This window comes from Nicotiana tabacum, chromosome 24 (genome assembly GCF_000715075.1).
Source record: "Nicotiana tabacum cultivar K326 chromosome 24, ASM71507v2, whole genome shotgun sequence".
Taxonomy (NCBI): Eukaryota; Viridiplantae; Streptophyta; class Magnoliopsida; order Solanales; family Solanaceae; genus Nicotiana; species Nicotiana tabacum.
The window spans coordinates 38971065-38987117 of record NC_134103.1 but is presented as its reverse complement, the minus strand read 5'-3'; the positions used below and the strand labels follow the sequence as shown (position 1 = coordinate 38987117).

Sequence of the window (16053 nt, the reverse complement as noted above, 5' to 3'; positions counted from 1 at the left end):
GGAAGAGATATTGAAAGCATTCTTCCTGTGGTGGTAAGCAACACCAGCATTTAGAAATAATGATATATCCATTTCTTTTCCACAGATCATCAGTAGGGATCTTCCTTTTCCACAATCTCCATAGGAAGAAGGAAATTTTGAAAGGTAAGCCTTTTGTCCACAAATTAAAGAATTCTGGATTAGTTGATGCTCTATGTCTCACAATCCTCCATGCACTGTTAACTGAATACTTGCTTGAGGTAGTTGGAATCCTTTTAGGTGTATCCCAATTGTCATTAATCTAATCAAAGGGCACATCCTGCCTGATGTGTTCAGAGATGTCTTCTGGAAAAATTTGATCCAGAAGTTGATCATCCCAGGTATTACCGTTCCTCAATTCTGCCACTTCATGTATTTCTTCATTTATGTTGAATTCTTGAGGAAGAACATGATATAATGCTCCAATGCCAGTCCAATTCTCATGCCAAACATTGTGTGGAGCCACTATTTAACTCCCACAGAATTTCATGTTTGACCTCTTCTCTTTCTTCTAACATTTTCCTCCACACATGGGATCCTCCTCTGAACTGTACCGCAACATGCATCTCTTTCTCACAATATTTGTTCCATATGAAATTGGGCCACAATGATTTGTTGCTCCTGAATCTCCACCACAGTTTTGTAAATAATGATTTGGAAATATCAAATAGTGATTTTAACCTTATTCCTCCTTCCTCCTTAGGTAGACACATATTCATCCACTTGCTCCAGTGTCTGCTTCTGCCTTCTTCCTTAGTGCTCCAAAAGAATATGGCAAAAGTCTTATGCAGATGCTTAAGGACATTCTTAGGAGGGTCCATAACTGATAGAATGTGAGTAGTTAAACTCTGAAGCACATTAGTTATGAGAGTTGTTTTTCCTCCAAAAAAATAATAATTTGCCTTTCCAAGAGTGTAGTTTTGCCTTTACTTTCTTTATAAGATCAGTGTAGTAAGACTTCCTTCTATTTGTGTAGAAAATCTGACACCCAAGGTAATTAAAAGGGAAGGTACCTTTTTTAAAACCTGCGACACAACCAACTGATTCCACTAGATTCCTTGCCACTTTATCATGTATGTAGTAAGAACCCCTGGACTTGTTAATCAGCTGGCCAGATGCTCAACAACTTTCCCTAAGGAATATGGATCAGTTGATGCAAATATTATTGTATCATCAGCATAAGCCAAGTGGTTCAGAGGATTTGTCCACTTAGGCATTCCAAATCCTATAAACTTCTTGTCTTCAAATAACTTATTCAGTGATCTTAGTAGTACCTCTGCTGACAGAATAAATAGTGATGGGGACAAAGGATCACTTTGCTTGACCCCTCTGTTGGACTTAAAAAATCCTGAAGCCTGACCATTGATTAGGATCGAATACCAATTGTTAGACAATAAGTTCCAGACCATGTTGATGAAGTATTCAGCAAATCCCATTTTCCCTAGCACATGAAGTAAGTAACTCCAAGATACCCTATCATATGCCTTTCCCATATCAAGCTTGATAACCACATTAGCTAGCTTGCCTTTTAGTCTTATATCAGTGACTATCTCTTGAGTGAGTAAAACGTTTTCAAATATGCTCCTTCCTTTCACAAAGCCAGACTGGTTGGGAGAAATTAGTGATGGTAGTATCTTCTCCATTCTGTCATGCAACACCCTTGAAATTACTTTGTTGATAAAATTGCTAAGACTTATAGGTCTTAGGTATGAGAATGCTTGTACTTGTTGAACCTTAGGGAGTAGCACCAGATTTGTATGTGTTATGGACTTTGGCAATGGTGCTCTGGTGTAGAACTCCTATAGCATGTGATGTCTCCTCCCACTGTGTCCCAGCAATGTTAGTAAAATAGACCAGTAAAGCTATCCGGGCCACTTGCACTATCCCCACTCATTGCAGATACTGCATTCTTGACTTCATCTATTGTTGGAAATCTACAGAGCTCCATGTTTTGAGCAGTAGAGATCATAGTAGGTATATTGTTTAGTAATGCAGACCTGGTGATCTGTCCTTCTTCTGTGAATTGCTCCTGAAAGAATGCAACTGCAGCATTAGTAATACATTCTTGATTTTCAAGCCAATCACCATCAGCATTCTGAATCCTTTTTAGTTGCAGTTTTTGTCTCTTCCCATTAACATGATTGTGCAAGAATGTGGTGTTTCTATCTCCTTCAGCAAACCACTTCATGCTTGCCTTTTGTTTCTAATACTGCTCTTCAATGCTAAGATACCTCTTTAGTTCAGCTTGTGCCTGCTGTAAGACAATTCTATTTTCCTTTGTTGGTTCTTCTTCAAAAAGCATCTCCTTAATCCTGATAATATCTTCTCTAATTGCCAGTTGTTTGAATATATCTCCAAAGGTAATTTTACTCCAATGTGATAGGGCAGTTTTCAGTCTCTTCAATGTTTGTTTGAACATGAGAAAAGGGTTACCCACAAAGTCTGCAATCCAGTTCTGCTTTACCACTTCATTGAAAGAGTCATGTGTAGTCCAAAAATTGAGAAACCTAAAAGGTTTAACAAAGTGAGCAGTATCTTCCCCATAATTCATTAACAAATGTGCATGGTTAGACCAGTCCTTCTGAGGTGTTCAACTTCAATACTCGGGAAATGTGAATTGAAATGTTGATTGACAAAAATTCTGTCTAATCTCTTGAATATGCATGCTTCATTGGATCTGCCATTCCACCATGTAAAGGGACTGCCTGTATATCCAGTGTCAAACAATCCATAGGAATTGACACAGAAAGCAAAATCTTCATACTCTGGTGGGTATACCGGTAGTCCTCCTATCTTCTCTTCTTTATTAAGAATCACATTAAAATCCCCTCTAACAACCCAAGGTAGTTCCATATCAGAAGCAAGGTAATACAGATTATCCCATAGCTCTAATCTTTCAAGTGATGAGCATTTTGCATATACAAAGCTCATCATGATATGCTTACCAATTCCCTGATGAAAGACTTTGATTGTTAGTTATTGATCAGTATCTATCAGTAGCTCCCACTTCACAATAGCATCAATGAATAACCAAATCTTCCCATTGATATTTGATAAAGCACTTTCCATACCCAGCCTTCTCCTATAGTTGTGAATGAACCCTTATTTTTGAAAAGGCTCTAACAGTGCTATAATGAAAAAATCATGTTGCTTTTGCATGTTGATAACTCTTTGAAAGGCCTGCTGAGTCTTGACAGACCTTATGTTCCAGATAAGTGTCTTAATCATCATCTAGTTGTTGAGGCTACCTTCTTGGGAAGGAGTCTTGTTGGTGGTAGTATTTCCTTAGCTTGTGTTTCCTTTTTGTCTTTCTTTGCATTTCTGGTTGATAGCCTAGGTGACAAATCTCCTTCTCTTGCAACAACTTTGAAGTTCCCAGCAGTTGATTCATTATCAGCTTCATCTTCCATATGTTTCTTATCAAGCAGAGTGTGATGAATATCAATAGGGAGCTCCTTGTGTGTGATGATATCATGTAGAACCTGATTTGGAGAAATCAATGGCACATTTAGTTGGATCTGAAGGGGAGATCCAGTAGATGAAGCACATGCAATTGGTATTTGTGTAATTATTGTTGAAGCATTCTCTACTACTGTAAGGCCCATCTGTTCATCCCTCATATTGGTAACCTTATCACCTACTGTTTGTAATTGAGAACTCATTGTATCTTTTGAAACTTCTGCAGTAGCATAAGTGTCCTGCTGTCCAGGTAGAGAGCCTAGTAGAGCGATATCAGTGTTTGGTAAGTTCTGCCCTGTTTCATTGTTGTTTTCTTTAATTGTGGCTTGTGATTTGTTGGTGTGTTCTATTATTGTTTTGGTATTTTTTATCTTTAGAGGGTCTAGCTCTATTTGTTTATGAGTTATGTATACCCTCCTGACCTGCATGATCCCAAATTTCTGCAGCATCTCTAGTGGTGGTTGGTGATGACAAAAAAGTCTAAGAGGGTATTTCTCGGCATGAGTGGTTCATTGTAACATTAAGAGTTTCCTTTTGTTTTCTAAAGCTCCTTTGAACCCAATCAATTATATTCTCCTTTGTGGCCCCACCTTTTGTCCCAACCTGAGTAGTTGCATTATTTACAACACTCCTATTATGTGAAGGACTTGAGATAGAATTTTCATTATTCGAGATCTGTTGATTCTGCAGTTTCCCTAACTCCACAGTGTCCATAATTTGGATTTCATGCCGTCTGTTTTTTTCTTCCAATCCTTGTTGATTGTGGGTTGTATCTTGAACTATGTTAGTTCCTTTGACTTGAGGACTGATAAATTCAGGGGATTCAATGTCAGCTGCATGACCATTTGAATAACATTATTGAGTGGTGTTATCACTTGAATTGTCATTCCCAGTAGGAGGAAGAGCAACCTCCTTTGAAAAGCCTGCTTGATCAGCCTTTGTTGCATTCTGATGACCCTCTATTCCACCAGTAACTTCTCAAGCTTTTATTGTAGTGTTTGTAATGGGAACTGTCATAGGAACTATAGCAACTGGAAGATCTGTTTGGGTCTGTGTACATGTGGTGTTGTCTGCCTTGGTCATATTTGCATCAGGTACTTGTGTTGCTGGAAGTTTGGCTTTCTGATTCTTGCTTCTTTGGTTCACACCCCTGAATTTTCTTTTCCTTTGAGTATGCCATTGATCCTTGGGATGGTTATCCCTTAGTTGTTGCTGATTTGTTGCCTTGTGATCTTATCTTTGCTTTTGTTCCTCAGTTTGGTGTTGTACCCCCATATTTTGTTTTGAAATTTGACTATTCTAGGGTATTATGGGTTGTACTTGGTGTTACTGTGAACCATTGTTATTAGTATCCCTGACTGTAGTTTGGTTGTCATTGTTGTTTGAGGAGTCTGCAACAATTTTCTTCTTTTCTTCCTCATCTTTTTTCCTTGTGGAGCAGTAGTAGGCTTTATGTCCCAAGTGTCTGCAGTGAAAGCAGTAAGGTGGAAGGTCTTCATAAACAACTTCTAACCATTGGACATCCCCATTGACATCCTAATCCTCATCAAAGCCAAGCCAAACATGATGAGGCCTTGTTTGTATTAAATCCACTTGCATCCTTACTTTGGTAACACTGCCCCTGATCTTTTGAATTGAAGCAAGGTCAAGGTGCAGAATCATCCCAACTGGTGATAACAAAACTGACAAGACCTCTCTATAGTAGAAATGCCATGGAAGCTCTAGGATGACAATCTAAACAGGGATAATAGGATTATCTTCATTTGGATTAAAGGTATGTGTCCAAACCTGTAAGTCCATTCTTTGCCCCTGAATGTACATGAACCTTTTTGTTCAGATAGTGGTGTGATCATACTCATTGTAAAGTTCTATGTAAACCGTTCTAGCATTAAAATGAGCTATCTTAACTCCTTCTCTAAATTCAGTTTGGACAATGAAACTTCTCCTAATCTTCTCCATTCTTGGCATTGTGTTTAGAAACTTGCCTACAATTGTATACTGGCACCTGCTTGCAAGGGTGATCATGTAATCCTTTCGAATGAAGATGACTGCAGGCTGGCCCTACTTGGTAGTTATTCTGTGACCTGTGAACTCTATTGTGGGCAAGCTCTGCAGCCTGCCTTGCTCGTAACTCGGTAGCTAGAGATTGTGTGACAGTAGGAGGTGGTGGTGTAGGATAGGAAGGTATTTTAATTGGTTGATTATTATTGTCACTTGGTAATGATGGGGTAGCTGTTTTAATGTTCTGAGGCTGGTTGTTTTGGCTACTGAAAATGTTTGGTTGCTTTGGTTTGTTAGAAGGAGCTGTAGCAGTTGGTTGTGTGTCTGCAGGGGCTGAAGCAGGGGATTGACTGTGATTTTGTGCTTGAGAAGGAGTTTCTTTGAGAGAGGAGGTAAGAATGTGGGTGTTCATATGGTGGTAGGTACCTTGTTTTTTATGGTGAGCAGTATGCATTTTATCAAAATTGGTTGATATTTTAGGAAAGGTCGACGGTGTTGGTCTGCGAGTGAGCTGGGGCATTGTGGGAATATTTACATTATTGGTTAACACATCAGATGCTGTAGTAGCTATTCTTGCCTGTTCATGAGATACTATAACATTTTGGCGGGCTAGTTGATCATTGGACAAAGAAGCTGTAGAGAGAATACCTGAATGTGACAAATTTGATGACTTTGGAACTGGTTGGCATTGATCAAAAGGAGTAGGTTCAATTGCCTTGTCCTTACCATCAGGTAGCTCATCGACTGGTTGTTGACAAGGTGTAGGTGCAGGAACAATGTTTTCCTTCAGCAGCGCTGCAATATGGGTGTAATTTGGTCGAGCACCATTGTTCTCAAACTGTGATTGAGATAGGACATCTCGATGATGTTCACCAGCATTAATTGGAAATTTTTCAGACAATTGAATCCTGTTGCTTTTGTTTGAATTAGTTGAGGCATTTTGTCAAATAGGCTTAGTGGAGTGAGTGAAAGCTTTTAATTCTTTGATAGATGTGGGAGTCTGGTTGATGTATTGGTGATTTTCTTGGTCGGAGATATTATCCAGATGCGCAGAACCCATTTCACATTGGTTTGGATCCGTGTGGATACCTTCATTGACGATTTCATCAGATATTTGGTTGCGACCAGTGACAAAGCATTTCCAATCCCCAATTTCCACTGGTGAGAGCTCTAAATCTCTATTGGGAGGGAGTGTTTGTGTTGGAGAAGAATTTCCCATGAATTGTTGTGGTCGGATAGGCCCAGCGTTAATCTGGGCATTGATTGAGGATTCCAGGCGATTCGCTGCAATAGTAAGCCCATCACCCTGTTGTAAAATCGCAGCTTCATGTTTAGAATTTTGGGACGGAACCAACTGGGGGTTATGCGTATGAGGAAGGTGATTCTTTGGGACAAATCTGGGGGAATTCCTCTGCCTAATGGAGGATTGAAGGCCATAAAGGTACTGTAATAGTACTGTAGAACAAAATCGCCTTGTGTTAGAGAGAAAATTTCTCGAATCTTACCTCTTGGATGAAGACCTTGTCTTGGTTATATCATTGAATTGGAGATTGAAAAAAAAAAGAGTATCAAGAATGGAAAACCAAAAGTTTCGTTCCTTCACATGCTTAAACTTGAACTTGAATAAGTTGTGAGTTGTGGAATGGAGCAGCAATTGTTGAACCTTACATCAATCATATCAAATCTCTTCATCATGGCCTCAAACATTTTTTTCATGTTGTTGGAAGATACCTCCCCCATATTGAACTTTCCTACAAAATGAACAAACAATTTAGTGATAAAAGTCTTTACCATGTCGCTCCCTTAGTGTATGCACTCAAGTTGTATGTCACTCAATCGCTCGTGTTTCACTCTTGAAAATTGGCTTTTAATTCTCTCTTTTAATCTCACTCACTATAGCCTTTTTCAACTCAAAAGTTAAAACTCAAAGTTGTCTAAAAAACTAGTACCCAAGACTTTACAACAAGTCCCTTCCGTCTTCGTGATGGAGTGGAATTGATGTTTAAATAAGAATAGACAATTTAAGCAAATTCGGACTTGAGCTAAGAAAATTCACAACAAAATAAAAGAGAAAAAGTACAAAAAAATAGCACGAAATAACTTAAGAACACAAAAGACTAGGTATTACTTTATATAGACTAATATTAAGCTAATCTAGCCAAGAATGAACAAAAAAATGAAGTTAGAACACTTAAAATGCAATTGCAAAGTAGCTGCAATTTTCAGCAGGTTTCAAGGCCTCTAATCTGATGCACTACAACTTTCAGATGAATGAAATAGGTCCAACAATTTGGTGAGTGTAAATCTCCCACATCAATAAGGTATTGGAACTAGTGCTTCTCCATCAACTCCTTCTACTCCTTTGGATCCTAGTCTAATGCAACAAGGGATCCATGTTCAATCTACTTATGCACAAATGAGGGTCAATCCACAAAATCGCCAACCACCACAAGAAGAGAACATCAATCATGAGGAAGAATAAGATCATGCTCAAAATGCAATGAGGCAACAAGCTTGGCAAGGTTATCGACAACCAAGATACAACCATGATGAGCATGAAAGAGGGTTGAACACCATCAAAATCACTCTTCCACCTTTCAAAGGAAGTAGTAACCCAAAAGAATACTTGAATTGGGTAATCAAGAGTGAAAGCATCTTCCAAGTTAACAATGTGCCTAACCCAATGAAGTTCAAGTATGTCATCACCCAATTTGAGGGATTTGCCTCTACTTGGTGGGAATCATACAAGAGGCAAAGGGAACAATGACTACTTGATCCTATTACAACTTGGGATGAAATGAAAGGTTTTATGAAGAAAAGGTTTGTACCGGATTACTTTCAAGAAGACATTCTTTCAAAATTCTACACTTTGAGGCAAGGTAGTAAGAATGTTGATGAATTCTTTGAGAAGACAAGGTTGTGAGCCAACTTTTATGATAAAAAGAATATTATTGTTTCAAGATTCCTTGTGGGGTTGAACAAGGAAATTTCTTCTTCTATGAGATTGCACAAGTATGATTACTTAGAGGATGCTTACCATGCGGCTTTGAGAGTTGAAAAGGGGCTTAATGGTGAGAAAATATACAATTCCAGGAGCACTACTTCTTCATGGAGCAAGGGAAAAGCCATAAGTGCCATGGCCTTGGTCATTACATGAGAGATTGTCCAAACCAGAGAGTTTAACATTGCAATGAAAGATATAGGATATCAAACGGGAGATAGTGACCCTGGTAAAGATGTTGAAGAGAAAAGTGAAAGTAACCATGGAGAGTGTGAAGAAGAAGACCCGAAGCGCTAGTTGGTAGTAAGAAGACTTATGGGTGCACTTGCTAAGGAAGAACTAGATCAAATGGAGAATCTTTTTCATGCTAGATGCAAGATTATGGGAGATGTTTGCTCAATGATAATTGATTATGGAAGTTGTGCAAATGTGGCAAGTGCATCTTTGGTAGAGCAATTGAATTTTCCTACAAGGAAGCGTCCTACACCATATAGACTACAATGGTTAAATGAGTGTGGGGAGTTCAAAGTGACAGCTAGTACTGATAAAGTTCAAGATCGGAAAGTATTGTGATGAAGTTTGGTGTGATAAGTACCAATGCAAGCTTGTCATTTGCTTCTAGGCCGACCTTGGTAATATGATAGAGAAGCAAAGCATGATGGAAGAACTAATAAGTACTCTCTTGTTAAAGATGGACATAAATATACTCTTTTACCTTTGACACCATTTCAAGTGAGTGAAGATTACAAAAAAAATGAGAGAATTGAGGAAAAAAGAAAAGAGTGATACTTCAATAGAGGAAAAAAGTTAGAATAGTGGCACTTCAAGAGAGAGAAAAGTGAAAAATAGGGAAAATGAGGGAAAGGTTTCACTTTTACAAAATAAGAGTGAGCCTAGAGGGAAATAAAAAGTGAGTTTGTTAAATAGTCATCAAGATCCTTTGAGAGAGGTTGAGGATAACCGTTCTCTTATACTTCTTAGGAATAAAGATTATTTTTTGACTACTAATGAGCTAACCCCTTTTGTACCTAGTGAAGTTTCTACTATTTTGCAAGGTTATGAAGATGTCTTTCCCGAAGAGCTACCAAGGGAACTACCACCTTTGAGGGGAATAGAGCATCAATTGACTTTGTTCCGGGATCTCAACTTCCAAATCAAGCGGCATATAGGAGCAATCCGGAGGCTACAAAAGAGTTGCAAAAGCAAGTTGATGACCTTCTTGAGATGGGACTCGTAATGGAAATCTTGAGTCCTTGTGCCGTTCCCGTGATCCTAGTGCCAAAGAAAGATGGAAGCTGGAGAATGTACGTAGATTGTAGGGCTATTAATAAAATCACGGTAAAGTATTGTCATTCTATACCTAGGCTTGATGACTTACTTAATGAATTGAGTGACTCTCTTATCTTTTATAAAATTGACTTGAGAAGTGGTTATCACCAAATAAGAATGAAACCCGGTGATGAGTGGAAAACCACTTTTAAAACTAAATTTGGATTGTATGAATGGATGGTTATGCCTTTTGGACTTTCTAATGCACCTAGAATTTTCATGAGGCTTATGAGCCATGTGATGAAATCTTTTATTGGAAAGTTTGTTGTAGTTTACTTTGATGATATTTTGATGTATTCAAAGTCATTTGAAGAGCATGTTGAGCACTTGAAACAAATTTTTTATATTCTTAGAAAGGAAAGATTATTTGCTAATTTTAAAAAGTGTACATTTTCTGTTGATAAAGTGGTCTTTCTTGGTTATGTTGTGAATGCTAAGGGTGTAAAAGTTGATGATTCTAAAGTAGAAGCCATTAGGAGTTGGCCCACACCTAAGTCTATTGGAGACGTAGGGAGCTTTCATGCGTTGGCTAGTTTCTATAGAAGGTTTGTTAGGAACTTTAGCACCATAGCCGCACCCTTGACCCAAGTGATTAAGAAAGATAAGGCCTTTGTTTGGAAAAAAGAACAATAGGAATCTTTTAGGGAGTTGAAAGATAAACTTAGCAAGGCACCACTTCTTCAACTTCCTAATTTTGAAAAGACTTTTGAAATTGAGTGTTATGCTAGTGGAGTAGGTATGGGAGCAGTTTTAATGCAAGATCAACAACCCATAACCTACTTTAGTGAGAAACTTAGAGGAGCGAGCTTGAACTATTCTACATATGACAAGGAGTTGTATGCCTTAGTTAGAGCTTTATCAAATTGGCAACATTACCTTTGGCATAGGGAGTTTATGATTAAAACCGACCATGAATCTTTGAAGCACCTTAAGAGCCAAGGTAAATTAAACAAGAGACATGCTAAATGGGCAGAGTTTATTGAGAAATTTCCATATATGATTCACTTTAAGAAAGGCAAAGATAATGTGGTCGCGGATGCTCTTTCTAGGAGGTTTATTTTAATGAACACTTTGACTTCTAAGTTGATGGGATTTGAGAGCCGAAGAGAACTTTATCCTAGTGATCATGAATTTAATGAGCTTTATATTAAAAGTAATCAAGTTGAGGCATATAAGAAACCTTATAGGTTATATGATGCATACCTTGATAAGCAAGGATAATGAATTAACCAAAGTAGAAAAATAAAAGAGATTTCATAAGTTTGATGGATTCCTATTTAGAGATGGTAGGTTGTGTGTGCCTAGGTCCTCTTGAAGAGAAATACTTGTTATAGAGTCACATAGTGGTGGTTTAATGGGACAATTTGGAGTACCTAATACTTTAGATATATTAAAAGAGCACTTTTATTGGCCTAAGATGAAAGTTGACGTAGATAAAGTATGTGGTTAATATGTTGAGTTCAAGCAAGCTAAGTCTAAGGTACACCCTTTTAGTTTGTATACTCCATGTCCTATTCCTAATGCTCCTTTATTTGATGTTTCTATGGATTTTGTTCTTGGTTTGCCTAGGACTAGAAAATGTAGAGAGAGTATTTTTGTGGTAGTTGATAGATTTTCTAAAATGACACATTTTATACCATGTCATAAAAGTGATGATGCTACCCATGTTGATACTTTATTTGTTGATCATGTGCTTAAGTTGCATGGAATGCCAAAAACTATTGTTAGTGATAGGGATTTTAAGTTTCTTAGTCTTTTTTGGAAGGGTTTGTGGGGTAAGCTTGGCACTAAATTATTATTTTTTACTTCTTGTCACCCTTAAATCGATGGTCAAACCGAAGTTGTCAATAGGTCATTAGAAAATATGCTTAGGGCCATGGTTAAAGGAAAGCTTACTTCTTGGGAGGAACAATTCCATTGATAGAATTTGTGTATAATAGGACTATTCATTCATCTATTAGCATGTCTCCTTTTGAATGTGTTTATGGTTTCAATCCTTTAACTCTTTTGGATCTAACTCCTTTGTCTCAAGATGTTGTTGTGAGTTTAGATGCTAAGACAAGAGCCGAAGCCATGAAGAAAACTAACAAGAATGCTAGAAAATAACTGGAAAAGATGAACCAAAAAGCGGCTACCAAAGCCAACAAAGGAAGAAAGAAAATGGTTCCCTCACAAGAGAAAGAACAAGATTCTACCAAGAGGAAATGGGCCTTTTCAAATTCTCGAAAGAATTAATGAAAATGCTTATAAAGTTGATTTTCCTAATGATTTTCAAGTGCATGATGTTTTCAATGTTAGTGACTTATCTCGTTTTAATGTAGGCGATGTTACAAATTCGAGGACAAATATTTTTCAAGAAGGAGAAGATGATCATATTATGCCTATGCCTTCAAGACAATTCACTAGGAGTCAAGCCAAGGACCTTCAAATTATTGGGATGCATTTGATGAAGTTGGAGTATTTGAATGATCTTTTGAAAAAGCCTAATAGAGTCTACAATTTCATCCAAATGATATTCAAGGATGGTGGCCCAAGTTCATGTGAAGAGGCCCAATTACACGTGAAGAGCCCAAGCACCTAAGGATCTTTTTAGTCATTATGTAGACCTTAGAATAAATAAAAAATATTAGATCATCTTTCATTTCTTAGACTATATTGAATATTCCTATGTATTTTGTGAGCTTGAAGGTAGACTTGTGGTTGCCTTTGAACTAGCCCCTAGAATTTGCAAGAGGTTTGTCTTCCTCTTGAGGATTCTATTAGTGTAGGTACTTTTGTTGACTGTATTAGTGGTGATTAAAATTTTAATTCTAGTTATTGCTAATATCTCATCAATATTTGTGTCTTGCTTCCCTCTCTTTATTTGCTTTTCAAGTCCCACTTGTTGTTCTTGCATTTTGGTTGTTATCAGTGCCAGAGTCATCTGCTTCTACTTTCTCTTCTCTGAGGATGTGTGATTGACCATTCCCTGAATTGTGCAAGCAAAGTTTGAACTTTAATCACATACTGTTGCATACGTTCCTCCTTTGCATAGAAAATCCCATATACTTGGTTTACTACCAGCTCGAAATCACATTTGATTATGACCTCAGAGCCAAGTCCTCGGACCAGTTCGAGTCCTGTAACCAAAGCCTTATACTCGGCTTCATTGTTAGTTAACAGAACAGTTGTAATGGCCTGCCTCAAGGTTTTCTACGAGGGCATGATTAGGACCACCCTAAGCCCGAACCCTTTCACGTTGGAAGCTCAGTCTGTAAACAAGGTCCAAACTCCTGATGTCATCTCTAACACCATTACCGCTTCTTTAGCAGCCAAAGATAATAATCCAGGACTGAAATCGTCCACAAAGTCACCCAAAAATTGTGATTTGATGGAAGTCCTAGGCTTGTATTCAATATCAAATTCACTAACTTCAACTGCACATTTGGCCAACTGGCCTGACAATTTAGGCTTGTGAAGAACATTCCGCAAGGGAAAGATTATTTCAATGGCTATCGGGTGGCACTGAATGTAGGGTTTAAGCTTTCGAGAGGCGACTACGAGAGTTAAGGCCAACTTTTCGAGGTGCGGATAACGAGTCTCTGCTCCCGACAAAAAATTACTAACATAATAGACAGGAAATTATGTACCTTTATCCTTCCGGACTAGAACGACACTTACCACTACTTCTGAGACCGCAAGGTATATTAGCAATCGTTCACCTTCCCCCGATTTTGATAGTAACGGGGGGCTTGATAGATAATGTTTCAGGTCTTTTAAGGCCTGCTGATATACCGGAGTCCATTCAAAATTGTTGTTATTTTTCAGGAGTGAGAAGAAGTGATGATATATTTTCGAGGATCGAGAGATGAACCTTTTTAAAATAGCCAATCTCTCGGTTAATCTCTGTACTTCTTTTATGCTTGTAAGCTGGGCCCGGATGTCTTCGATGGATTTAATTTTTTAGGGATTTACCACGATCTCTCTCAGTGAGACCAAGAAACCCAAATACTTACCGGAGCCAACCCCGAACCACATTTTTCCGGGTTAAGCTTCATGTTATGTTTCCTCAAGATATCAAAGGTCTCTTGGAGGTGCTTTAAATGATCATCTTCATTCAAAGACTTGACCAACATGTCATCTCTGTGCACTTCCATTGTTTTACCTATTTGCTTTTCGAACATCTTGTTAGTGGCTCCGACATTTTAAGCCCGAAGGGCATTATATTATAACAATATGTGCCAAAATTCATCGTGAACGGAGTTTTTTCCCGATTCTCCGGGTTCATCTTGATTTGGTTGTACCCGAAATAGGCATCAAGAAAACTCATTAACTCGTGCCCGGCCATTTCATCAATCATTTGATCAATATTTAGCAATGGGAACTAGTCTTTAGGGCACACCTTTTTCAGTATAATCTACGCACATTCAAAATTTGTTATTCTTTTTCGGAACCACAACTACATTAGCTAACCACTTGGGATACTTTACCTCCCGGATTGAACCAATGTCAAGTAGTCGATTTACCTCTTTCTTAACAAACATGTTTTTGACCTCGGCTATTGGGAGTTTCTTTTGCCTTACTGGAGGGAAGTTCGGGTCCAGGCTTAGCTTGTGGACGACCAACTTTAGTGGGATACCTGTCATATCCGAGAGCGACCATGCAAAACAATCAACGTTAGATTTAAGAAAATTAATAAATCCTGACATGAGCTCGGGATTGAGTCCTGTTTCCAAGTGAAACTTCCTCTCCAAGAATTCTTCGAATAAAGCCACTTGCCCGAGTTCTTCTGGCATGGATTTGGTCTCATCTGTCTCTTCCAGTACCTGAAAGTATCTCGGTACCTGGTGGGATTCCGACGACTCCTCGCCTTTATCATCTTCACCCGGATTGGGAGTAGGCGTCGGTTTCTGTAATTGCTATTTGCTGGGTTCCTTCCCTTTACTGCTAGAAATCGACACTGCATTCATTTCTCTTGCTGCCAGTTGATGGCCTCTTATTTGCTTGATTCCCTCTGGAGTCGGGAATTTCAGCAGTTGGTGATACGTCGATGGTACGACCTTCATCTCATATAACCACGTCCTACCGAGAATTATGTTGTAGCCCATATCACATGCCACCACTTCAAATAAGGTGGTCTTTGTTACCCCTTCAGCGTTTGTGAGCAGCAGGATATCTCCTTGGGTTGTTACAGTTGCGAGGTTGAACCTGGTGAGGAGCTTTGTTATCGGAATGATACTTCGGTTAATTTGACTTGTTCCAGCACTCTCCATTAAATAATGGTGATTGAGCTTCCTGGGTCAACCAAAACATGCTTAATCATAAAATCTAGGACATTAAGAGAGATTACCAGGGCGTCGTCATACGGCAGAAGAAGTCCGTCGGCGTCTTCCTCTGTGAAGGTGATGTTTTCTTCGGCGACTTCCCGGAGTCTCTTGCCGTGGGTCACCGATACTTTTGTCTTCTTATCCACCAAGAAAGTTACCCCATTGATTTTATTCCCTATGGAAATCATGTTGATAGTCAACCGAGGAGGGTCTTCTCCTATCTTCTAGGGTTCCGCATTGTCTCGGCAGCGTCTGAAATTGTTCTTGGCTTGGTCACTCAAGAACTCCCTGAGGCGACTTCCCGGAGTCTCTTGCCGTGGGTCACCGATACTTTTGTCTTCTTATCCACCAAGAAAGTTACCCCATTGATTTTATTCCCTATGGAAATCATGTTGATAGTCAACCGAGGAGGGTCTTCTCCTATCTTCTAGGGTTCCGCATTGTCTCGGCAGCGTCTGAAATTGTTCTTGGCCTGGTCACTCAAGAACTCCCTGAGATGGCCATTTTTTAACAGCGTTGCGACCTCCTCGCGCAGATATCGGCAGTCTCCCGTTATCTATCCATTAGTCCCATGGTATTCACACCATAGGTTAGGATCCCTCTGGCTAGGATCAGATCTGATTAACTTTAGGAAGCGTGCTTCTTTAATATTCCTCATCGCCGATACCAACTCCACTAGATGATGCTGAAATTATAATATGATAACCTGGGATATGTAGAGTCTCGGGTCCCCGGTACCTCTTTTTCTTGTAATGTTCTATTGCTCCAGCCACGATAGGTTCTTCTATCTGGAGTGAACCTATCTGAGGACCATAATCCTTTCCTTCCACGTCCCTCGGCTCTCTCGTAAGGCAAGAAATGACCTTTAGAAGATCGCCGGTCTGCATCAAAATAACCTTTGAATTTATCCTAGTTCTTGTCTCGGTCGATGTCGGGAAC

The 16053-nt window shown here is 38.9% G+C and overlaps 1 protein-coding gene across 1 annotated transcript; it reads right to left on the bottom strand.

Annotated features, from left to right (window-relative positions):
- Positions 1-1121: 1121 nt before the first annotated feature.
- Positions 1122-1661, bottom strand: LOC142178107 (secreted RxLR effector protein 78-like). The gene has a single exon (XM_075247437.1). It carries the CDS (start codon positions 1659-1661, stop codon positions 1122-1124), a length of 540 nt encoding a protein of 179 aa, XP_075103538.1.
- Between the last annotated feature and the right edge of the window lie 14392 nt (positions 1662-16053).

Excerpts from the sequence above, each read along its gene's own strand:
- LOC142178107 (XM_075247437.1), bottom strand. The coding sequence starts at position 1,661 with ATGGAGAAGATACTACCATCACTAATTTCTCCCAACCAGTCTGGCTTT.